The sequence below is a fragment of the Myotis nattereri genome, assembly GCF_964212035.1.
Source record: "Myotis nattereri genome assembly, chromosome: 3".
Lineage (NCBI taxonomy): Eukaryota > Metazoa > Chordata > Mammalia > Chiroptera > Vespertilionidae > Myotis > Myotis nattereri.
The window spans coordinates 181,773,930-181,801,064 of NC_138077.1; the positions used below are offsets into that span (position 1 = coordinate 181,773,930).

The 27,135-nt window shown below is 39.0% G+C and overlaps 1 protein-coding gene across 1 annotated transcript in view; it reads left to right on the top strand.

Annotated features, from left to right (window-relative positions):
* The window catches only part of FAF1 (Fas associated factor 1), a 387,465-nt gene that overhangs the window by 204,403 nt on the left and 155,927 nt on the right, over positions 1-27,135 (top strand). The window contains exon 8 of the mRNA XM_081087160.1: positions 1,049-1,135. Within this exon, the coding sequence (XP_080943286.1) occupies positions 1,049-1,135 (87 nt within the window). The remainder of the gene's footprint in view (positions 1-1,048; positions 1,136-27,135) is intronic.

Below are 27,135 nucleotides of genomic sequence, written 5' to 3' on the forward strand. Positions count from 1 at the left end.
TTACCCTTTTACTATATAGGATAGAGGCCTGGTGCACGGGTGGGGGCCAGCTGGTTTGCCCTCAGGGATGTCCTGGATCAGGGTGTGGGTCCCGCTTGGGTTCCTGGCCAGCCTGGATGAAGGGATGATGGCTGTGTGCAGCTGGTCACACACCCTTCAGGGTGGGGGTCCCCACTGGGGTGTCTGGCCATTCTGGGTGAGGGGCTGAGGGTTTTCAGGCTGGTGGGTGACTGAAGCTCCCAACCGCTCCTTTTTTCTTTTTTTTAATTCTGGGCCAGCTTTAGCTCTGAGGCTTGGCTCCAGCTCTTAGGCCTCCGCTGCTGAAAGCAGGTATCTGGTTTGTTTGGGTTTTATAATCGAAACACTGTTTCAACTCTAGCTCTGAGATCCCGGCTGGCTGAAAGCAGGTTTCTGGGGTTTTGTTTAGCTTCTATATTTGTAACAATGTTTCAAACTGCAAGCTCAGAGTCCGGCAGCGGCAGGCTGGGAACATTGGAGTTCTCCGTCACTGAAGCAAGCAAGCCTCATGTTCGCTTCAAGCTGCCTGGCTGCTGGCCGCCATCTTGGCTGGCAGTTAATTTGTATATCGCCCTGATTAGCCAATGGGAAGGGTAGCGGAGATACGGCTAATTACCATGTTTCTCTTTTATTAGATAGGAGATGTATATATATATATATATATATATATATATATATTATTGACTATATTCCCTATGCAGTAGTTTACATCCCCATTACTATTTTATAACTGCCAAGTTGAATTTCTTAATCCCTTCACCTTTTTCACCCATTCTCCCAACCCTCCTTCTCTGGCAACCATCAATCTGTTTTTTGCAATTTTCTTTTAACCTTTATTGAGAATCTGTTTTTAAATTTGGTTTAGATATTTTTTACAAACTTTTTCTGACTTGTGTTATCCTAGTTTCAAATGCTTGTTTTGAATCTAGAAGAAAACAGAGGAAATACAATGTTATCACATAAATTGGCAATTGTCCTAAGTCATATGGAAACCCTATTTTTAATTGCAGTGCCTCTTTTTTTTTTGCAGGTAAAAAGAAATGTGTATGACCTTACGAGTATCCCTGTACGCCATCAGTTATGGGAGGGTTGGCCAACTTCTGCCACAGATGATTCAGTAAGTGACGTTGACTTACCAGTTTTATATCCTTGTTTCTCTTTTGCCACTTTCAGTCTAATTGAATGTAATAATAAGCAGAATCAAACTTTGAATATCCCACTGAAAAAATTTATAAATCAAACAATGTGAAAATAAGAGTTGTAATAATTTGAGTTCACTTGCAGAGCAGATATCGTAAGTGAAGTATACCAACTTTCTGTTGATAATATTACAATATCACTATCAGGAACTAATGCTGCTTGATTTGACTTAAATTTTTCCTTGATCAAAAGAATACATTCAGCTATTACTGATGAAATGTCCCAAGCACAAAATTATTTCCCTTAAATTACAGATATCTTAAAATCATTTGAACAGTTACATATTTAATTTTCAAACTACATTTTCTGTAGTAGACTGGTACTTTAAAAAATAGCTAAGTTTTACAGTTAATATTAATAACACTCCATTCTTAAATGTACCCATAATTTCCACTAATATAAAAACTGGAAGAAAATATTTAGTCTGTCATTTTTATCTATTGTTATATCTACTTATAATGATTTTCCTATTTTCATTTTGAAACCTTTTCTATCTCTGCCCTATTTCTAAGTGATTATTCTTTTTTTCAAGAGAGTAAGTTTTATCATCTAAGGAGGCCAACTAAAATTACATTTTGACCACTTTTATTCATAATCTTGGTTGTTTTAATCAGATACCACCCTCCACCTTTTCAAAAAAGTACAAAATGAGAATGTTTCAAGAATTCTGAAGTTAAATCTGATTTTTAAAGTAAATAAAGCCAAAAAAATTAGTTTTTATATTTTCTAGTAAATATTGTGTTTCTGTTTGGATAATAATTACTCCTCCACTCTCAGCACTGCCATTATACATTTTAATATGTGTGAATTCTTTGTGGAAGTCAGAAACATTTTTAAAACAAATGCTTATGTAGATGCTACTTGAATAATTATTCCATAGTCAAAACACTGTACCTTTCGAAAATGCTTTGTGTATCATAAAACTTTAAAATTGGAAAATAGCAAAACTTTTTAAAAAGTGTATCTTTCCAGGAAAAAGGAAATGTTTATGTGTAGGTATTTACATTTATTTCTAAACACTGATTTTAACATTGCAATTATAGTACCTCAGAATTATTGGCTGGTTGTCCATGGCTAAAGGTAGCAATGTGGTTGATGGTTTTAGTTTGTTTTTCTTTTTCCCGTTAGAATGAGAAATTTGACAGGAAATGTGTTACATTTAATTTTCCAAAAATAAGAGAATATTTTCATAAGTAATAACCTTCTTCTTACCCAACAAGACATAAATAAACCAGAGATGTTCTTAGTATTGTCTAGTAACTACTACAAGAAATAACATTAATAGAAGAAAATAATTAAGATCTAAGTATGTCACTTACATTCACTGAGCTTCAGTAACCTAATTTACAGCATTATTAATGAGGGTTAGTGATAATATGTGTAAGTACCTGACTCATAGTAGACACTCAATAAATGGAAGTCAGTGTTATAGTTCGTATTAACATAATGTAGAAAAGGATCACAGGCAAGAATTGACTGTTTTAAGTAAATGAAATGCTATCTGAGATTTGCTTCAAAATAACCTATAGGGGTTGAGAATGATGTGGGATATATAAACAAATTCAGGTTAGCTGTCTGTTGATCATTGTTAAAGCTGAGTGATGTGTGTATTGAGTTTATTATATTATTCTCTAAACTTTTTCTATGTATTTGAGAATTTCTATAATAAAAAGTTTACAGCAAAAATAATTGTCTGGCTCTGGCCAGTGTGGATCAGTTCGTTGGAGCATCTTCCCATATAGCAAAAGGTGGTGGGTTTGATTCCTGATCAGGGCACATACCCCGGTTGCTGGTTCAATCCCAGGTCAGGGTACATATGGGAAGTGGGCGATCAATGTTTCTCTCTCTCTCCTCTTCCTCTAAATGAATGAATGAATGAATGAATAAGCAAACAAACAAACAAACAAAATTGTCTGGTTTAAGAGCAAGAACATGAGGTAATAAAGTCTGGAAATGTCAGACTACATAGAGTTAGAAAAGCCAAAACTGCTCTTTGATCCCACAGTTGTAGAAACCAGATTGAAACAAGCTTATCACATGCAAGTTCCAACAGTGATAGACATATTTAGTGAAATGTAATAAACTAGAGGCCCAGTGCATGAAAACTTGTGCACTGGGGGTGGAGGTCCCTTAGCCTGGCCTGCGCCCTCTCACAATCTGGGAGTCCTCAGGGGATGTCCTACTGACTGCTTAGGCCTGCTCCCCATGGGAGGCAGCCAGATGGGCGATCAGGGGATGGTGCCACCCCCATCACCCCGCCGCTGCTGCTGCCCGCCTCTCTCTGCAGGAGGCGACCGGACGGGCCAATCAAGGGATGGTGCTGGCCACCCCAATCGCCCCTCCACCGCTTCTGGTCACTGGAACTCTCTCCCCTGCCCCCCATCACCTTCCCCTCCCTCTGCCTGCTGGTACATACCTTGGTGGCCTGGCTGCCTACTCACAGGCCCCACCCACTACCCACTGGTCATTCCACCGTTCAGTCAATTTGCATGTTATGCTTTTATTATATAGGACTAGAGGCCCAGTGCACAAAAATTTGTGCACTCGGGGGGAAGGGGGGGGTCCCTCAGCCAGGCCTGTGCCCTCTCCCAGTCTGGGTCCCCTCGGGAGATAACGACCTGCTGGCTTAGGCCTGCTCCCGGGTGGCAGAGGGCAGGCCCAATCCCTAGGTGCAGCCCCTGGTCGGGCTCAGAGCAGGGCTGATTAGGGAGTTGGGGCGCCTTCCCCTGTCATGCACAGAGCAGGGCGGATCGGGAGGTTGCGATGCCACCCTCAGTCACGCTCAGGGTAGGGCTGACTGGGGTGTTGGGGCACCGCCCCTGTCACACTCAAGGCAGGGTCGATGGGGAGGTTTTGGCGCCACCCCCTGTCACGCACAGAGCAGGGCCAATCGGGGTTGGGGCGCTGCCCCCTGTCACCCACAGAGCAGGGCGGATCAGGGGGTTGGGGAGCCACACCCTGTCGCACTCAGGGCAGGGCCGATGGGGAGGTTATGGCTCTACCCCGTCACACACAGAGCAGGGCCCTGGGGGGGGGGGAGGGGGTTGGGGCGCCGCACCCTGTCACACACAGAGCAGGGCTGATCAGGGGGTTGGGGCACCGCAGCCTGTCACACACAGAGCCGCAGGGCAATCAGGGGGTTGGGGAGCTCCCCCCTATCAGGCACAGAGCAGGGCTGATCAGGGGGTTGGGGCGCCTTCCCCTGTCATGAACAGAGCAGGGCGGATAGGGAGGTTGTGGCCCCGCCCCCTGTCACCCACAGAGCCGCAGGGTGATCAGGGGGTTTGGGCGCTGTCCCCTGTCATGCTGATCCCGGTGCTGGGAGGCATATTACCCTTTTACTATATAGCATAGAGGCCTGGTGCACGGGTGGGGGCTGGCTGGTTTGCCCTGAGGGGTGTCCTGGATCAGGGTGGGGGTCCCCACTGGGGTTCCTGGCCAGCCTGGATGAAGGGATGATGGCTGTGTGCAGCTGGTCACACACCCTTCAGGGTGGGGATCCCCACTGGGGTGCCTGGCCAGTCTGGGTGAGGGGCTGAGGGCTGTTTTCAGGCTGGGGGTGACTGAAGCTCCCAACCGCTCCTTTTTTTCTTTTTTTATTCTGGGCCAGCTTTAGCTCTGAGGCTCCAGCTCTTAGTCCTCCGCTACTGAAAGCAGGTTTCTGGCCTTTGTTTACCTTCTGTATTTGAAACAATGTTGCGATCCTGCTGGCTGAAGCCCAGGACTAAAGCAGGTTTCTGGGGTTTGTTTAGCTTCTATATTTGTAACATAGTTGCTTAGAGTTGCAGCTCAGAGGCCTGCAGCGGCAGGCAGGCAGGGAATGTTGGAGTTCTCCGTCACTGAAGCAAGTAAGCCTCCTGTTCACTTCAGGTGTCTGGCTGCCGGCCGCCATCTTGGCTGGCAGTTAATTTGCATATTGCCCTGATTAGCCAATGGGAAGTTTAGCAGTCGTATGCTAATTACCATGTTGCTCTTTTATTAGATAGGATTCTTCTGTTGGCATAGTTCCTTATACATTTTAGGTGTTTAATCATTGAATTGAGTTGACACTGTATTTTATGATGCTCACGTTTTAATGATTTCCCCAGGAGTTCTAATGCAATTTCATTACTACAGGAAAATAGGAAAGCGGCTAAAATTCACCATATCCAAGACTATAATGTTACCTAGTGCTGTATCTAAGTCACAGCAAACACAAGAGGGAATCTCCATTAAGAGGCTTGATTCTTTTTGCCTCATTATTCCTATTTGCACCTTCTCCCAGAACCTGTGAAATGATGCCTGCCCTCGCCTCCCAAGAGCAAATGTTGCCATATTGGCAGGATGTTGCCTTGAGCTGCATGATTTGCTACAACAAAGATGTTTAGGGCCAGACTGCTTTAACTGGTGCCATAGCAGATCCACTAACTCCAGTGCTTGAGTTTTCACAAAAAATGGTTTACAACTGTAGTCTCTTAAGGAGATCCTAGCCAAAGAAATGTCATGAAACCTTTCTTTCATTAGGACTATTAAAACTCATAAAGCTGGTGCTTGTAATCTAAATTGTTGCAGGCTATGGTGTTTTATACTTATTTAAATCACTGAAGTGGAGGCATCTGCTACAAAACAAGATCATCCTCACAGCTTGGGGCATGAATTGGGTACAGCTGAGAAATGTCAGCTGTGTAAACAGCCTGAAATGTGTTACCAACAAAAATATAATTAATTTCTTTCCAAGACAGTGTGCCATTACTTAATACTTGGAATGGTTTAACTTTCAGAGAAAGCACCTGAACATTTTCTTCCCAGTGCCAGAGTAGAGGATTGGTTATAAAGGTCATTAAAAGTGAGGTTAGTTTGCACTTTTCCTGCTCAGTTGCAGATATTTGTGTGCCTAGGAATAAAGTATATTAACTTTAGGTACCAGTGGCTTTCTTAAATTTATGAAAATATCTTAGATCAAGAAGTTATAGATTTGGGATGATAGAAATGTTCTAAAATTAGATTATGGCAATGGTAGCACAATTGTAAATTTACTAAAAAATCATTGAACATGTTAAAAATGAGTAAGCTTTATAGCATGTAAAAATACAAAGCTATTTTTTAAAGATGTTAAAGAACTAGATTAAAATACTTTTTAAATTTGTTTTTATGAGAAATACTTGGTCAAAACACAGGAGATGTTTTCTTCAGTGTACTCATTAACCTTTTACTAAGCAAACAAGACAAAGAAAAAAATTTCTTATTACTAGGTTCCTGTAACATCTTGAATCACTTCTCAACCTGATAGGCTATAGTCTTTTGACATTTTCTGCACTTTTCTTTGAAGTCAACAATTATTTAAACATTGTTACGCCATCTGCCCTCAGAGTTAAAATATTTTCTTTGCCTATAGTTACAGTACTCTGATGCAGTGGTTCTCAACCTTGGCTGCACATTAGAATCACCTGGGAATCTTTTCAAAATCCTGATTCCTGGACCTCATCCTCCAGAAATTCTGTTTCTTTGTTACTAATATTGTATCCCCAGCCCATAACAAAGAAACAGAATTTCTGGAGGATGAGGCCCAGAAATCAGGATTTTAAAAAGATCCCCAGGTGATTCTAATGTGCAGCCAAGGTTGAGAACCACTGCTCTAATGGGATATGGGATACTGTATGAGTTGTCAGTAACTCTTTCTGTTCCCTTTGCTTTCTTTCAGCATGGAAGTAGATATCTAAAGCTTCACCAGTAGGGGAATGTTTTCATGCTGTGACAGACAGTTCAGGTGTGAGAACAAAGAGTTGCAAGTAGGCAAAATCTCATTTTTATACTTTAACAAGGATGCTCTTGGTTTCCAGAGAGTAGAAATAATTTTAACACTGTGAATTATGTCTACACACCATGTTATAACACAGATAGTATGAATATATGCAGTTTATAAAAGTGCTGCTTTTAATAATGCTTACACTAGGAGGAAAAATCCTTCCGTTTTAAATACTTTTTTTTGTCATGTGCCCCCCCCTCCTTGAGATTATTAATGGTCTGTAGTTCTATCATTAATTGAGGAATGTTAAATCAGAATTTGAGAAATTAGAATTTTAGAACCAGAGGTCTTCAAGCATGTGTTAAGAGTCAAAAAGCTACTTATTAAATATTTTCACATTAAAAAAGAGATCATTTCGCCCTAACCAGTTTGGCTCAGTGGATAGAGCGTCGGCCTGCGGACGGGAGGGTCCCAGGTTCGATTCCGGTCAAGGGCATGTACCTTGGTTGTGGGCACATCCCCAGAAGTGGGTGTGCAGGAGGCAGCTGATCGGTGTTTCTCTCTCATCGATGTTTCTAACTCTCTCTCCCTTCTTCTCTGTAAAAAACCAATAAAATATATATATATATATGTTTCTCTCTCATCGATGTTTCTAACTCTCTCTCCCTTCTTCTCTGTAAAAAATCAATAATATATATTTTTTTAATATATTTTATTGATTTTTTTACAGAGAGGAAGGGAGAGGGATAGAGAGTTAGAAACATCGATGAGAGAGAAACACCGATCAGCTGCCTCCTGCACACCCCCTGCTGGGGATGTGCCCACAACCAAGGTACATGCCCTTGACCGAAATCGAACCTGGGACCCTTCGTCCGAAGGCCGACGCTCTATCCACCGAACCAAACTGGTCAGGGCAATAAAATATATTTTTTTAAAAAAGAGAGATCATTTCTAAACAGAATCATTACATAGTAGCTTTTTTATAAAACAAAACTAAAACCACACATACCCACCTTCCTTTTTTTTTTTTTAATAATAAAGAATTTGTGAATGAGATATTGTCATCAGATTTGATCCTTCTGATGGGTGTCATTTTCTTCTGTAACTTCTCCCCAATACATTGTGTTTGGCAGGTGTCAAATTATGGACGTTACCTGATCCTGGACCCCTGTCCTCCACTTTATAGTAACTGCTGTCCAGATACAGACTCTCACAATTACAACATACTTATCATGCTCTAGTTACCTATTAAGTAAACTCATAATCCTCCACTATAATCGTTTCATCTGTTACTGCAAGGTAAATACTTCTGAAGTGCAGAATAAATCACAGTCAGCCTTGCTTGCTTATCTTCAATGGCAGCCTAGTACTTGCTGATTGATTATGTACAGATTTTTATGCTGGCATTTAAAATTCTTCATTCATTGGTCTGAAATGTCTCTTCCAGGTTTATTTTCTCATACAAGCCTAACCTGAATGCTCAATAAATATTTCTTGAATAATTGATTGAATGTGATTCTGTATATCTCAACCTTAGCTAAATACATATTTTTTTGTTTTTCAAATATACTTGATGCTCTCTCCCACTCTATGTCATTTAACCATACAATTTTTTCCACCTAGAATACCTATAGCAATTAATCTCCTTTCTTTAAGACCTTTCTTTAAGAAGTTTTATCTATATTCCTCATACCAAGCTGCCTTCTTCAACTCAGCTAAAAATTAGTTTATATTTTAATTATACTTATGTTTTAATTCTTATTTTGCTTTTACCTTCCTTCATTCTGATTTTGTCAACAGATGGGAATGGTAAAAAAAAAAAAGGCTTCCCAGAGAAAGGGATATCTAATTACATCTTAATTTGTGTACAGATATGTTCTAAGACCCCCCCAGTGGATGCCTAAATCTTCAGATGGTACCAAACCTTGCATATACTACTTTTTCCCCTATATAATACACTAGAGGCTCGGTGCACGAATTCGTGTACCAGTGGGGTCCCTCAGCCTGGCCTGTGGGATCGGGCTGAAACTGGCTCTCCGACATCTCCTGAGGGATCCTGGATTGCGAGAGGGCACAGGCCAGGCCAAGGGACCCCACCAGTGCATGATTGGGGCTGGGGAGGGACAGCGGAAGAGCTCCAGGGTGTGTCTGGCCCATCTCGCTCAGTCCCAATCAGCTGGACCCCAGCAGCAAGCTAACCTACCAGTTGGAGCATCTACCCCCCTCGTGGTCAGTGCATGTCATAGCGAATGGTTGAGCAGCCTTAACGTATCATTAGCATATTTTGCTTTGATTGGTTGAACAGACGTCTGGACACTTAGCATATTAGGCTTTTATTATATAGGATACCTTTCACTCAAAGGAAGCGCTTTATGGCTTCTCTTTGGCATATTTGAATTGCCAACATCACTACTCTTGTGCTTTGGAACCACACCGTCAATCTGATAACTGAGACAGCTAAGTGACTAACAGGTGGGCAACATGTATAGTGTGGCTACTCTGGACAAAGGGGTGTGGTTCATATCCCCAGTGGGACAGAGCGGGACAGTGCAGGATTTCATCATGCTACTCAGAACAGCATGCAATTTAAAACTTATGAATTGTTTACTTCTGGAATTTTCCATTTAATATTTTTGAACCGTGGTTGACCATGGGTAACTGAAACCGCAGATAGCAAAACTGTGAATGGGGGGCAGGGAGGTGTCGTGTGGGGGGATACTATACTTGTGTTTTTCCCTTTGTAAATTCTAAAAATTGGGAGCAAGAACTATTTTCCTCATCTTTTTATGCTATGCAAGATAAAACATAGTGTTTTATTCATTCACTCATTTGAATTGTTCAGAGCTCTACTAAATTGGCATCTATAAGAATAAATAACTTAATGAATTTGTATGATCAGAAACTTGATTATCTGTTTGAGAATTAGGTTTATTTTTTTCTAATAATAATTAAATTACCAAAATTCTGTAATGGCAAATATAATAACAGTCGGAGGGAGAAGCTACACTTAGCTGGTTTGTACCATTGTGTGTTTATGTGTGTGTGTGTGTGTGTGTGTGTGTGAGAGAGAGAGAGAGAGAGAGAGAAAGTTAAGTGGGCAGACCAATTCAAATTTGTTGAATCCCAATATTGCTATTATTTAGATAAGTTAATGTATGAATTTCAGTTTCCTCATCTGCAAAATGAGGATGATGTTAAGACCCTTGAAATGCTATTGTGAAGATTAAATTGATTACATAATAGGTTGAACCATATGAAATTGCCATTTATTAAAGACAAAATTATTGAATATTCGCAATTTCTATTTACATTATATTAATGAAAAGTACATATAATTCAGGGGTTGGCAATTATGATTGTCAGCCTAAATCCCACGCATCATCTGTTTTTGTAAATAATGTTTTATTGGAATATAATCACATCCATTTGTTTGTTTATTGTATACAGCTGCTTTTATACTATAACAAACAGCAGGTATATTTAGTTGTCACAAAACCACATGACCCACAAAGCCTCAAATAGCTGCTATTTGGTCCTTTACAGAAAAAGTTTGCCAACCTCTGGTGTAATGTCTGGCATTTAGTAGGCATTCAACAAACATTAACTCCTTTTTCCCTTGAGTTAGCCCCTTCTTTATATTGCATACACATGCAGAATCAGAAGCATTCTTTGAGTAGCTTTAGGGTCATCTTATGATATTTAAATTACAATGCTAGCCTGTCCTAGGTCAGACAGATTCAGGTAATCTTTGGACATTTTTACTGGCTTTCTCTTTATTTGGCAAGGTCATGGATAATGTTGCTTCTGATGGTGCTGAGACTCAGTAGCTTCAGAGGGTTCACTGCCCTTGTCAACATATAGAGTCTTCTACAAATAACACAGGCAACGTCTAAACAGACGGAAAGAACAGCATTGAAAGCAGTAAAAGAAAGTTTGAGTTTAAAAAGAATGAAAACTTATGAAATGGACTATGTCCTTAACGGAGAAAGTGAAAAATTCAGGAGGGTGGATGAAGCATTCAAGGGACATATTGACTCAGTCAGTATGAGGAAGAATAAATGGAAGTGAGACAGCTTCCAGGAGGAAATATATAAGCACTAAAATCTGATGCTGTAAATCTTGATTTTGGTTTATTAAAATCATAAGCATGTAGACTGCTGCTTCTGTCCATGATGGGGTGACTGCAATTGGAATTTTATTCCCTCTATAAACAACCAGAAAACCGAATAAAATATGTGAAACAATTGTTTTCAGATATTAGACAATAGGTAGTATAGTTCTGTCTGGGGGCAATTTCTGGCTCCCAGAGCAAGGAAAGGAAACTGAAATGGAACCTGGTGATTTTATTGAGTTTGAAGAGACTGAGAGTGGAGTTCATGGAGGTCACGGCAACTAGACTTTGCAAGGTAGAGTACTAGCAGAGAAAAAGCTTCAGAAAACTACGTAGGTTTTCCCCAGTCTTTAGTTGAATACCAGTCTGTGCGTGCATAAGATGACGTTCTAAGGACTGGGTAAAAAAACTGACCAATACAAGAACAATTAACTGGGAGCTGTAAGGCACACAATTCTTAGAGCTCACACAGAACTGGGAATAGTTTGAGTTTACACCAGCCATAGTAGACATTTCTAAACATAACAACAATTTTCAAAAGGAACAAGCTCATTAACAGGTAACTACCTTTAAAAACAGAGTTCAGCATCCAATCAAAAGTTACTATGCATATGAAGAAGTATGAAAATCTAACCCATAATCAGAAGAAATATAAGTTAAAAAAAACAATCACAACAGACATAGAAGTTACTTAGATAATGAAATTAGCAGATAGAAATTTTAGCTATTATAAATTTTATGAATATGCTCAAGAATTTAAAGGAAAATTGTTAATGACCCACATCCTGTGTGGTTCGGGGTTCAGGCTCTGGAAGAGGGGCTGCATGCAAATGAAAGAGACGAGACAAGAAATAATAATTTGGAAATTGGGGGGCCAGGCGAGAGCCTATACCAAGAGGATGGACTCCGCTTTGGCTCAGGCCTTGCCATCCTTTTATTCAGTTTGGGATACACCTGTAGCCCTTAGGCAGGCAAGTTCCAGTAACAGACAGACTGTCTTATCAGTAAGGATTTACATGACTATCTGGTGGGGATGTTGCTTCAGCGACCATTGTCTGGACTGAACAGTGGGTGCATAGCCCTGACCTTTGCCAGGGCTCAAGGGTCACTAGCATTCCAGGCTCCTTGTCCACACCTCTCTGCTAGAGAAGACAATAGGCGGCTTCCCACAGAAAATATGAATTTAATGAGGAAAGAATAAATATACAAAAGAGAATAACTTTTTATTCTAAATATAACAATGTAATATCTGAAATAAAATGTTTTCTGGATGGGCTTAATCGCACGTTAGAAACTGCCAAAGAAAAGACCAGTGCCCGGCCAGTATGGGTCAGTGGTTGAACATTGACCTATGAGCAAGGAGGTTGCAGTTTGATTCCCGGTCAGGGCACATGTCCTGGTTGCAGGCTCGATCCCTAGCGTGGGGCATTCAGGAGGCTGCTGATCAGTGATTTTCTCTCATCATTGATGTTTCTATCTCTCGTCCTTCCTTCCTCTCTGAAATCAGTTTTAAAAATTTTATATATATTTAAAGAAACAGGTATAATGTATCTGCCTAGAATCCTTCCCACGAAGGAGAAGGGAATAAGAAAAGAAGAAGAAAAGACCAGTGAACCTGAAGATGTAGCAATAGAAACAAGGGAAAAACCAAGAATCAATGACGTGTGGGACAAAATTCAAGCAGTCTAACATACATGCAATGGGAATCTTAAAGAAAGAGAAAAGCTAGGGTGTTGGAAGAGGAGATCAAAACTAAAACAATTTTGAGGAAATAATTTCTGAAAATTTTTCATATGTGATGAAAACTATAAAACTTATAGATTCAAAAAGCATAATGAGTCCCATGGAAGGTAAATACAAAGAATTTTTGATTAAGAAGTTCATAATCAAATTGCTAAAAACAAGTGACTAAGAAAACAATTTCAAATCAGTCAATAGAAAAATACACATTACACAGGAAAACAGTTACAGACTTCAGATTTCTTGTCAGAAACAATGTAAGCCAAAAAAAACGGTGAAATAACATAAAGAACTGAAAGGTTAAAAAGTGACAACTTAGAATTCTGTATCAGGTAAAAATAATCCTTCGAAACTGAAGCCAAAATAAAAGCTTTTTCATACAAACAAAAACAGAGAAATTTGGAGCCAGCAAACCTGCACCACAAGATGTATTAAGGGAAGTTCTTTAGGCAAAAGGAAAATGATAGCAAAATAAATGGGTCTATACAGAAGAATGTAGAGAGTTAGTAATAGTAAAACAAGGGTAAAACTGGTTAAATATGAAAGACTTTTCCTTCTGTTTTTAATTTTTTTAAAGATTCCTCCCTCCCTTCCTTCCTTCCTTCCTTCCTTCCTTCCTTCCTTCCTTCCTTCCTTCCTCTCTCTCTATTTTTAGAGGGAAAGAGAGAGAAACATGGATATGACAGAGAAACCCATCAGCTGCCTCCTGCATGCCCCCTTCCAGGCTCGAGCCCGAAACCTGGGTATATGCCCAGACCAGGAATTGAACCAGCAACCTTTCAGTGCCTGGAACAGTCAACTGCGCCACACCGGCCAAGGCTAAAAGATAACTTTAAATTTAAAAAAAATGTGAAACTTTGAACATATGTAGAAGTAATATACATGACAGTGACAAAAATCACAGAGTGAAATTGTACTGTTCCAGGTTTCCTATGTTATGCATGAAGTGGTATAATATGCATTGAAGATAGTCTTATAGGACTGAAGAGCATCATTTCATCATGATTAAAAGAAAACTTGTCAAGAAAATATAACAGTCTTTTTTGTTGTTGTTAATCCTCACTCAAGGATTAATTTTTGGAGAGGTTAATTGAATTTTAGAGAGTAGAAGGGGGGAGGGCAGGAGGGGGAGAGAAAGAGGGGAAGAGAGAATGAAGGGAAGAGAGAGAAACATTGATGTGAGAGAGACACATCAATTGGTTGCCTCCCCCACTTACCCTTCCTGGACCAGGAAATGAACGTGCAACCCAGGTATGTGCCCTTGACTGAGATTCAAACCAGTGATCCTTCCATGTGCGGACTGATGCTCTAACCACTGAACCATCAGCCAGGGTGACATCACAATCTTAGACGTGTATGCACCTAATAACAGTTTCTAAATATGTGAAGTAAAAACTAGTAGGATCAAAAGAATAGACAAGCTCACAATTAGAGTTTGAGATTTCACATTACTGTCAGCAATTTACAGGAAAATGGCAGATAAGGATAGAGAAGATTTGAGCAAAACTTAACCAATTTGACCAGATACTTTATAGATACTTGAGCAGAATACAAGTTCTATTCAAGTGTGCATGGTATATTCAAGAGAGACCTGAACCATAACTAAAGTCTCAGTAAATTTTATTTATTTTTTTGTTAATCCTTACCAGAGGATATTTTTCCATTGAGTTTTTATTTAGAAAGAGTGGAAGGGAGAGGGAGAGACTGAAAGAGAAACATTGATGTGAGAGAGACACATCTATTGGTTGCCTCCTGCATGTGCCCCAACCAGAGCCAGGGATTGAGCCTGCAGTGGAAGTACATGTCTTGACTGGAATTGAACCCAGGACCCTTCAGTCCAAAGGCTGACGCTCTAGCTACTGAACCAAACCAGCTAGGGCTCAGTAAATTTTAAAGGTTTGAAATGAAGAATGTTACCTCTGACCAATACAGAATTAAATTACATACTTTGTCATTTATGTAATTTGTAATTTTTTTAATATATATTTTTATTTCAGAGAGGAAAGGAGAGAGAGAGAGAGAGAGAGAGAGAGAGAGAGAGAGAGAGAGAGAGAGAAACATCAATTATGCAAGAGAATCATTGATCACAACTGCCTCCTGCACACCCCCTACTGGGGATGAAGCCCGCAATCTGGGTATGTGCCTTGACTGGGATCGAACCTGGGACCCTTCAGTCCGCAGGCTGACACTCTATCTACTGAGCCAAACCAGCTAGGGCTATAGTTTGCAATTCACATAAATTGTCTTTATTCTTATACAAAATTTTAGTAGTTTGTTTTGTTGCATATTAACTACAAGCAATAAAAACAAACAAACGTGACCAGTGAAATTCATAAAGTCACAGACTACAAGATTTAATATATAAAAAAAGCATGTTACTATATAGCACCAAAAAACATTTTGGAATTGGAACTTGAAAAAAAAATTGTACCGTTCATTATTCCATCCCAAAACCATGAACTATTTAAGGATAAATTTAAATACGTATAATATCTCGACATGGAAAATTACAGATTATTGCTGAAAGAAATAAAGTCCTTAAAAACAGATATGTCATGGTCATGGATTGGAAAACTCGATATTTTAAGGTGGTAGTTCTTCCCATACTCACCTGTGGATTCACTGCAATCCCAATTTAAAAAATCTGGACTATATTTTATAGAAATTGACAAGTTAATTCTAAAATTTATATGGGAATGTGCAGGACCTAGAATTCCCAAAATGATTTTGAAAAAGTTGGAAAATATATACTGCCTGATTTAAAAAAATAATATTTAAGACAATGTGGTATTTGTGTAAAAATAGACAAATAGGTTGGATAAAATAGAGCATTCAGAAATAGATCTGTGTATATGTTGCCAAGTGATTTTGTGCAGTGATACCAATGTAATGAAGTGGAGAAAGGGTGGTCTTTTTTTTTTTTTTTTTTTAACAAATGATGATAGCACAACTGGATATCAATAAAGGCAACTTCATCCTTTACCTTATGCCATACACAAAAATTATCTCAAAATGTATCATAGACCTAAATTTAAAAGCTACAACTGTAAAACGGTTAAAAGAAAATATAGGGGGAAATCTTCTAAGACCCTGGGGTAGGAAAAAATTTCTTAGAGAGATCACTAAAAGCCCTCCCCATAACAGGGGAAAAAAAATTGATAACTTGCAATTTTTGCTCTTCAAAAGATAGCATTTAGAAAAAGGGAGGGGAATTGCCACAGACTAGAAGAAAATATTTGCAAAACATATTTGGTAAAGGGCCTATATCCAGGTTATAAAAAGAAGTCTTACAACTAAATAATAACAAGACAATTTTGGGAGTGATAGAAATTTTTGATATTTTGATTGGGAGAGGGGGCTCAGTGGTTAGAATAGTGTATATGTAGGTAAAAAATCCTTGAACAAGTACACTTAAAATAGGTATATTTTAGCCGAAACCGGTTTGGCTCGGTGGATAGAGCGTCGGCCTGCAGACTGAAGGGTCCCAGGTTCAATTCCGGTCAAGGGCATGTACCTGGGTTGCGGGCACATCCCCAGTGGGAGATGTGCAGGAGGCAGCTGATCGATGTTTCTCTCTCATCGATGTTTCTGGCTCTCTATCTCTCTCCCTTCCTCTCTGTAAAAAATCAATAAAATAATTAAAAAAAAAGGTATATTTTAACTAGTGTGATTTAGGATAAATATGTTGATCTGAAGCCATACTGGTAAATGAGAAAGTGAAATGCAGAAACAGTATTCAACTCCAAATTCACTTCCTGCCTGGTGCCAGTATTTTTTCTCTTATACCATGCTATTTCTTATGTGTTCTATATTTCTCAAAATAGTACCAGTTTTTAAATATCCAGTCTAATTTTTTTCCAGATTGCAGTTATACTGGTTTGAAGCTTTACAATTATTTCAAATAAGGCAGAAAGAGAGAAACAAATTCTGCCTTTGTTTTCCTGTATTAGGTTAGCACTTACGTGTCTTGAATATAAATGAATTTAAAACTTTCACTCTAGCATTTTGGTTTGTGCGTATGTTCTTGAATAGTAGCTATATTATTAATGAGGTGGAAATGAGCAGCAATACTCGCTGTTTTGGTACCCACAGTTACTTAGCACAGTGCTAGATGAGTATATTGAGACACATTTATATAATGATTTGTAGTTTACAATGCATATTTTATATATATGATCTCATTTGAGCCAGGGAGTAGATTGTAAGTAAATAATTTTTGATAGGAACAGTATGCAGTAAAATACAGTTCCTGTCTATTGTAAATTTTCCTGAGGGTTACTTCAAACCATCTTTTCCTTCTAGCTGGCTCTTAGAGAAGAGAATTTGTAATAACATATTTATTTACATATACTTCTCTTTATGAGTATGAGCTCCATGAGGGCAAGAAGCAGGTTTTACCCATTTTTGTGTCTCAAGTGCCTGCCATAGCCCCTGGCACAAAATAAACACTCACTAAATGTTTCTTGTGTTTATATTAAACTAGAGGCCCGAGACACGAAATTTGTGCACTGAAGTGGGGGAGGGGGAACGAGAGAGGGGGGACCCTCAGCCCAGCCTGTGCCCTCTCATAGTCCGGGAGCCCTGCAATCCATCGCTCTAAAAAAATAGGCCCTGCCCACCTGGCCGGAGCTTTGCTATGGATTGCCCCCGCAGAGGGATACCCAGGCTACCTGCCCCAGCACCGCTGGCTGGGTAGCCTGGGCCTCCCTCTTTGGGGCAATCGATTGTAGGGCTTCATGATGAATCCCCCAAAGGGGGAGGCCCTGCCCACCCGGCCAGGGCTCTGCAATGGATCGCCCACCCACCGCAGCCTGCTGGTCGGTGGCTTGGGCCTCCCAATTTGGGGTGATCGTGGAGCCCCCCGATTGATCAATTGATCACCCCGCCGTCTGGTGGCCTTGGCCTCCCTCTGCAGGGCGATCATGGGGCAATGGCTGGGCCCCCAACCAATCGCATCGCACCCACCTTGGCTGACCTGGCGCCAGTGGGTGTCATAGCGTGGTCATCCAGAAGGTCATCTGGACAGTCATTCTGCTGTTTGGTCGTTCAGTCAATTTGTGTATTAGGCCTTTATTAATTATAGATCTAGATGTAACACTGAAAAGGTCAAGTGATTGGCTTTAAATTGCAGTAAGTAACTGCTAGCCCAATACTCCAAAACGTATTACTGCTTTCTTCAAAGGCATCCCTGCTCTTTTTCAAAACACCAAGCTCTTTTCTGCTGTTATTAAAAAAGGTCTTATTGGAACCCTTGTACCTGACCCTATTTTATAACTGAGAAATGAAATGTTTATAATACATATGTGTACTAGTTAATCTCTGGCATTTGTGTCTGCAAGTTAACATGCTGTCTATTGCATTTGAACAGCTGTAACATGTGTGATAAGATTTCTTAATAAGTCACTTTCAAGCAATGGAAATATGAATATGAAGCATGTTAAGTTGTACTTTTAGACCTTTGGGTTTTAGATATAATCAGTTGTTTATAATTCTCTGAGAAAGGTAGTGAAAATAGTATTATAGCCTGTTTTGGAGCTAACAAAGATTCCAGCCATCGTTTGATCTTTGCAACTGTGTCTAATTTGCTAAATTCTTTCATATTTTCTATTCCAAAGAGAAGGCTCGAAGTGAATATTTATGCAATATAAGTGGCCTTTTGAGCTCAAGGTGACTTTATCATAGTCAAATCATTTCTCCACATCATGACATTAATATTCTACATGTAGAATATATAAGGTTGTTTTGAAAAACATAAGAGATTGTTGGTACTGATTGCTCTCACAGCCAGTGAAAGTCTTTTTGTTCTTTTATTGTATATTTGTTGGCAGTTGTGATCAACACAGAATAAACTGCTTTACAGTTTATTACTTTCAAAGTACAAATTTGAATGCTGTGGATTCAGATGTATAAAAGAGATAAAATTACAGACAGCTTTGAGTGGCAGTTACACATCAAACCTCACGGGGGTTTGACAGGCAACGAATATCGTTATTAGACGCTTTTTCCATAATTGCTGACATTTATCCAGTGTTTCACAGTATTTGCTAATGTATTAATGCAGTCAATCTCTGAGAGGCTGCACATGCCTTTTTAGCCCTGGCTTTTATGGGATTCTGAAATTCATAGACCCACAGATACTTATTCCCTGCTGGTTGCCGTAGTGACAGAGCTCAGAGATAAGCCAAGACAGAGCCCTTTTGTGATTGCTTTTCAGGTGACATTCAGCGGCAGCTTGAGTAGAGTGTCCTTTTATAGTTCCTGTAATTCAGAAAATGATAACAGCTTTTTGCTGCTTAGAAGAGAAGTCTGTGGACTGCTCCCGGTGGGATTTCGGTTTGCTGTGCTACTTCATACCAAAACCAGCCTGATAAAGTTCTTATTATTGTGGAGATTTCAAAGTGCAAGAGGACTGAATGAATTATGACAGGTTAGGAAATACAGGACTGATACTACAAATAAAACTTTAAAGAACCAATAGATGTTCTCCAACTATATGTAACAAATTAACTGGGACATTTTAAGCTATTAGTGATGATATACTTAGGCAGTTGCTTAATGAGTAAATGCACCTGCCTTGTAAATTGCTTGTAAACCATGCTAGCTGTTCTATCTCAAAGTTTAGAAGTTATCTTTCATTTCTGTGTATCATTTTATCATTTGAAAATATTGCTTTAACATTTTATTGTTTTGATGCAGATAGCTTTATTTGCATACTTTCTTACTCAGGGTTATTATATTTTTTTCAATATTCTCAGCAGTGGAATAATAAAAGAATGTTTTATCAGTAGCAGCTTATTCAAATTCAGAAGAAAACACTTGTGATGATAGAGAATGGTTGGAAGTGGGGCAAAGGTAGTTCAAGAGATAACTGGACAAAATAGAATCTTACCTGGAAAAATTGATGTTCTAAGAAGCCACGTTTTCCCCATAGCCTGTTAAAGCTTGGAGAGTTAATAGTTTTAATTCTGGAAGAAGAACTCCAGGGACAATGGGTAAGTTTGGGAAACATTGAAAGCCAGAAACCACTGTCTGTGTAATTGATGATTATTGAAAAGAGGCAAGAAGAAGGGGGAACACTAACCCAAATTAAACCATGCAAATCTGAAGGGAGGTATAAAGCTCTTAAATATCTTACCCCTAAAATTTAAATGTAATTCACAGTTAAACAAGAAGCAGGTAGAATGAGTTGAATAGAGAAGTAACTCGAGAACCTGAAGAGATGGAAAATTTCAAAATTGCTGCTGAACCGTGCTAGATGAACAGGCATATGGTTAGCACATGAATGAAGGCTCAGAAGAGAAATCTGGCCTAAAAAATAGAATTGGTTATCTTGGATTAGGTATGCAATTGAAAAGCTGGCGATCTGATTTGTGTTACTTATTTCTAACCTTTCATTCTCATTTAGAGCACTTGTAAACTCAACTCTCATAAAATTCAAATATTTGTAATTCAGACAAAAAAGGGTAACCTTCAAACTAGTAACAAACAAGTATGACATTTTCAAATGATATTTAATAGACCTTTATTAATACTGTGTTACCCCATGGTGTTCATTGCCTTTTTTACTCTTTCGATTAACTTAATAATTAATCATCAGCTTTGATATACTAAATAAGAGAAAAAACAAGAGAGAAAAGAAATTTGTAAGAATTGTATTATTATATGATGTGCTTTTCTGTGCTGCGGTTATCCACTTAGGAGTCTTTCTCGAAATTTAGTCATCCACTGAGAAGGTCTTAAGACCATATCGCCCTGGCCTGTGTGCTAAGTGGTTAGAGTGTCGGCCCATGTACCAAAGGGTCATGGTTTCGATCTCTGGTCAAGGGCACATGCATGGGTAGCAGGTTAGATTTCCATGCCTGAGGCAATGGTAGGCAACCAGTCAATGTTTCTCTTTCTCCACTCCTTCCTTCCTTCCCTTCCCTCCCTCTTAAATCAATAAATATATCCTCCAGTGAGGATTTCAAAAATGCCATCGTTAAAATGAATGAATATAAACTAGCAGTCTGCAAGTGCTCTTTACTTGGTATGAGCTGGTTCAAACTTGGTGCATCTATTGAGCTAGTTGACACTTGAGGCTCTGAGGAGATAAAATTTGATATAGATAAGGTTCAATATAGTTGGGAGATGGTGAGAGCAGCAGGGTCATGGTGTAGGACAGTGATGGCGAACCTTTTGAGCTCGGCGTGTCAGCATTTTGAAAAACCCTAAATTCCGGTGCCGTGTCACATATAGAAATTTTTTGATATTTGCAACCATAGTAAAACAAAGACTTATATTTTTGATATTTATTTTATATATTTAAATGCCATTTAACAAAGAAAAATCAACCAAAAAAATGAGTTCGCGTGTCACCTCTGACACGCGTGTCATAGGTTCGCCATCACTGGTGTAGGAGATGATATTAATGAGCCTAGGGAGTGGAGACTAGGGCACAATATGGAGTTCCCAAGTAAGTCTAGGATGTTGAGGGAAAGAACCAGGTTCTAGAGGAGGATTGGAAGAATAATGATAGAGTCTAGAAGAAACTCTAGGAGACCTCCCCGTTGTGCCCAGTTATGACCACCATTGTACTGGATAGACATAGCTATATTGTCAAAGATTCCTCAGGGAAGCCAGATTTTCTTTTCCTCACAGTATCCCCAAGGACATCCCACTCTAATAGGGCATTAATCACTGCCATTTGCCCCTTAGCTGCCTATATATGTTTAAAATGGCAGCCTACTGGTTCTTTTTTTTGTTTTTCCTGAGAAGGGAGGAGACTCCCATTTAATTTTTTTTTTTTTCCCTACTGGTTCTTAAGCCCCAAGAAACCAACCTTGGTCAATGCCTCCTGAGTCGGCAAAGCAAGGGGATGCTTTCATTGTCCTCATTTCCCAGAAGACTTCACCCAAGACTGGCTATAGCATAGTATTTTTCCTCCCAGACCATAATAGTAGTGTTAGAAAATTGGAGAAGGCCAAGGTTAGGTAATGTTAAGTTGGTCCTGTCAAATAAGCTTGAATGTCATTTTAGTGGGGGAAGAGTTTATATGACATCATTTAGGAGGCTCTTGGATTAAGTAGTGGTGATATATGTGAGTCTCTTGAATGACAAATATTGAAAAAGAATGTAGTACATTGAAGCCTATAGGCCAAGCTCAGAGTCTCCCCTCTAACTTGTCACCTCTTTGACCTTGTATAAGTCACAGAAGTCCTCTGGACTTTGGTTTCCTTAAGCAGACAAATGAGTTATATTAGAAAATAGGCATCTGACCGTGTAATAAAAGATCTTAAAGTAGCTACAGACAGATTTACTAATTTTTTAAACCTGTTTCCTTATCTGTTGTATGGGAATGTTAGCAGCTTTAGGATTAAATAGGTTAATGAATATGGATTGCCTATCATATGGGTGAGCAGATAGATTCTGGAATCATAACAACTTGAATTAGTATTAAATTTCAGCTCCACTGGGAGCAAATAGTTTCTTAAGACTTTCCTGAAACAGGGGTAATAATACCTACCTTATAGGGCCCTTGTATTAATAAGAAGTGGAGATGAATTTAAAGTGTCTGGTGCATTGTAGGTTCTCAATAAATATGGGAGTCCTCTGCCTTTTATTCTACTATCTTCCCTACCCTCCCATCTTCAAAGTTTCCTCTAACTCTAAAATTCTCTAATTCTATACAATCTATAATAATAAAAGCATAATATGCAAATCGACCGAATGCCCAAACTGTGGAATGACTGTCCAGACGACCTTCTGGACGAAGCCGGGGCAACGAGGGCCAAGGCAGCCGCGGCTGCGAAGGCCTACTCTTACACGAATTCTGTGCATTGGGCCTCTAATTCTAATATATAAGTCTTTAGCAAAAGAAATAGATAAACTAAAAATAAGTAATTCCATTTCCTATATGCAATTCCAAGGACAACCTTACTAATATTCTTTAAAAAAACTTTTCTTAATTTTCAAATTATTTCTTGCACTCATTATACTGACAGAGCTCCAGAGATTTTTATGTTTGTTTTTGATGGAATGTTTTTAACATTATTACTATACATTGATCAAAATAATGATCAAAAATTTAAAATGATTTATTCTATGAAAATTTTTCACTTTTTAGTTTTGTTATATTCACATTAAAGATTCTATATTTTTAACTATGGTACTTTTTAATAAATTTTTTCAGATCAAATTACAGGTTGATTCATTTTTTGAAAAATAGAATTTATAATTAGCACATAACAATGATTACTGCCTGTTTTGAAGAGTTAACACTTTAGCACAGCTTTCATTTTACACTAAATTTTTATGCATTGGTAAGTGCTACAGGTATGAATCTGCCCACAGAAGACATGCTTGATTCAGAAATGCAGCATTATTTTATCATGTGTCAAAATTTTTAAAATATTATTGGATTTGAGAATTTTCCTATTTTTAATACAAAATAAAATTATTCTTATGGGTGTGTACATGTACCTATAAGAACCAGTGAACTAGTAAGTAAAAACATACACATGTATTATAGAGGGATTACTTACTAATTCTTATATTTACCTGAGTGTGAATCCTAAGAAAATATAATAGTAAAATAATGGTGGTGTATAATTATTCTTATGTGAGTCATTATTTAAAATGTATTAGAGTATTTTTATTTATTGTATACATTACTGGCTAGTTTCTGTACCACTGTATAAATGTTGTGTGTGTTTTTAATATGTTTTTATTGATTTCAGAGAGGAAGAGAGCAGGACAAAGAGATAGAAAATAGAAACATCAGTGATTAGAGAGAGTCATTGATTGGCTGCCTCCTGCAGGGCCCCCCCCCCTCCTTTCTGGAGATTGAGCCCACAACCTGGGCATGTGCCTTTGGCCAGAATCAAACCCAGGACCCTTCAGTCTGCAGGCCAACATTCCATCTACTAAGTCAAACCAGCTATGGCTCTGTATATGTTTTTGTTTAACTAGAGACCCAGTGCATGAAATTCAGGGAGCAGGCCTAAGTCGTCAGTCGGACATCCTTAGCGCTGCCGCAGAGGCGGGAGAGGCTCCCACCACCGCCGTTGTGCTCTCTAGCTGTGAGCCCAACTTCTGGCTGAGTGGCGCTCCCCCTGTGAAAGCGCACTGACCACCAGGGGGCAGCTCCCGCATTGAGTGGGATCAGGCCAAAACTGACTCTTTGACCTCCTCCGAGGTGTCCGGGATTGCAAGAGGGTGCAGGCCAGGTTAAGGGACCCCACAGGTGCACGATTGGGGCCAGGGAAGGACGCGGGGGTTGGCCAGCCAGAAGGGGAGGGCTCCAGGGCATGTCCGGCGCGTCTCAGTCGCAATCAGCCAGACCCCACAGCAGCAAGCCAACCTATTGGTTGGGGCATCTGACCCCTGGTGGTCAGTGCATGTCATAGCGACTAGTTAACCGTCGATTGTCTGCCCCCTGATGGTCAGTGCACATCATAGCGAGTGGTTGAGCAGCCTTAGCATATCGTTAGCATATTATGCTTTGATTGGTTGAACAGACAATTGGACGACCTGACACTTAGCCAATTAGGCTTTTATTATATAGGATGTTATGTGCTAATTATAAATCTTATTTTTCAATAATTCATTAAAAATGAAAATATATAAGTTGAAATTATGTTGAATTTGGGTGGTCTGTATTTTGCTTATTTTGACTGTTGGTCTCAAGTCATCAGTGACTACCAAATTAAACAACCTTATCCTTTTGAGCCTTATACTTTTCACTCAGACAGAAGGTCAGTTAGACAGTACTTTAGTGATCATTGTTAGTACTTCTTATTTGACTTTGGAGTGATATCCAGGTTTTTTTCCTAGGTATATTTTTATTTAGAAAATTACAAGTACTATCTTAAAAGATATCTTGGCAAGGAAAGTACTGATTTAATTTCAAGCAGTAGACATTTATTATGTGGCTGGACTATCAAAGCAACCTACTAAGTTCTAAGGGGGCTAAAATATTTGAGAATATAAGATCCAGGCTGTGTCCTCAGGGACCTTAGGGTCCAATACGTAAATACAGGCACAGGCAAAGTTAAAAGAACCACATACCAAGAATTCTAGAGATTCACAGTAAGGGTATGGGAGTTGAGCAGAAGAAGCAAAAGCACTTGGCTGGGATGGGCCAGGCATGGATTAACCAGCAAGATGAGGTTCTTTTTTCTCGTTTCTAGATTACACCCATTTAAGCTGCTGTGCCTAACTTGGTATCGTTGATTCAGTCTCTGTTTTCCCCAGGAGCAAAGCCATGACAAGATGCCTAGAAGCACTGTGCCCATGTGCTGAGTCCAAAGCTGTTAGCATAACTGCCTCAGTTTTGCCAAGAAATTAGATGCTGCTGGAAAAATATCCAGAGCGCTTATGTTTGTTGTCCAAAGAGTTCCACAGTGTTGTGGGGTAAATGGCATCCCACTATTGACTAGACATGTGCCAAATGGCTGGTTGGTACTCTCTATGCATACAGAGCAGGCTTGAGATGGACCCTTGTGTACTTGAAGGTTCTGTGGTTATGGTGAGCTGAAGTCACCACTGATTAATACAGTAGTTCTAAAATAATGATTTTTTTTTCACTAACAGAATCTCTTTATCAAACTTAAATTGAGGAACCAGCTTGAGGTAAACACACCTTTCTAACCTAAGATTTTGTCTTGATTCTCTGTGACTATGCTTTGATTGTAGAATAAGGTAAAGAGTTTGTTTTGATAAGGTCCTGGATTCTTATAATCAGTATTTCATGTGTTGACTTTATATGTTTTTGTTAATAATGACTTTCTAAATGTTAGAAAATGAAGAAAAATAACTTGAGGAGTGTTTTTTTATTTTTGCATAAAATGCCCCTTCTGTATTTTGCCTTGAAACAATTCTGCCTTTCTATTACACTGTTCATGTATATGATGGTTTTATAATTTGTGGAACTTTTAAGGTACTGAAATTGTTGTTGTGCCAAAATTACCATGGATTTGCCAATGAATATGATTCCTGCAAATAAGCAATTCATTTTTTCTGTTGAATTTCTGCTCAGCATAATTATTTTGTCCTTTGCTTTTCATAAGTGTTTAACGCTAGGTGCTGTTTCAGAGTTAGTCTCTGCAGTCTCTGGCTTGCATCCTCAAGTCAGGTTGCTGTGTGTGTCTGTGCGCTCATGTGGTGTGAATCAACATTGAATTCCTTTTAACTCTGACCAGGTAATGGACATTGGCATTTGTGAATCAGATTGTGCATGCTGTGGCAAATACAGATCCATTCACCGTTGTTTTGTTAGTGTACATTAGCACTGATTTATGAAGTGGGCATATTTATTTCCCAGGCTTTCAGGATTGTCATCTAAATAACAACAGCAAATAGCGAAGTTTCCAGAGTTTAGCCATCATCATTTGGTGTTTCCCTGAGTCCAAATGGAACTAGAAATGGTGGAAAAGACCATTTAATTTATTTTTTATGTTCCCTATCTGGAGAGATTAATTAACTCAAGATTCACAATTAGCCTCACAGCAGTCCATATTAACCACCCCCAACCATCTCAGGTCTTTCAGACGTGTCATAATTCTGAGATTATTTTGCATTTGAAGCAGAGAGGCTTACAATATGTAGCCTGAAACACATTTAAGAATATGAGCTTTTTCCTTTTTCTCTTTTTGTGTCAATGTATGCTTTCTCTAATGATAATTTTCTGGTTTGCAAGTGGACTAAAAACAAATATTAGTAGAGAATGCTTCCTTCCTACCTAGTTATAAAGCTGCCTTTATAACTGCTTTGCTCAGCTGGAAATTTTGTTACTGAATTAGTTACCTAACACAAAAGAATTAAAATGAGTCAAATATTCAAGCTTTAGAGATAATCATGAAGAAAACTTAGGCCCACTCATCACCATTGACTCCTGGTAAAATACAATTACCGGCTCTTCCTTATTTGTCTTTTGGTTTTGTTTTGTTTAAAGGAAATGTTCAGTTGCAGAGCATTCCTGCTTAATTCAGATATGACAAAGCTCAATCCTGGGAACCTACTCTGTGGTTCTCAGAATATCTTTTATGCAACCTGCTTTTACAGGTTTAAATTACATTCTGTGACACTGTTTTTGTGGTTGAATTAGAAACTTTTTTTTTTTTTTTTAGTTAAACCTGTGATAAGTAATTGTCACAGTTAGCGCCCTGGTGCAATGCTAATTTGAAGTGACATGTCCATACTGGCCCTTCGTAACATGAAGAAGCCTAACAGGTGTGAGGGGTGTGGCTTCCCATGGGCTCTGTTGAACTTCTAACCAGAGAAAAATAGCAGAAAAAGTGAAATGAACCTTGAATAAAGCTGTCAGCAGTAATTATCTCAGCAACACTTTGTGGGGAGATAAAAT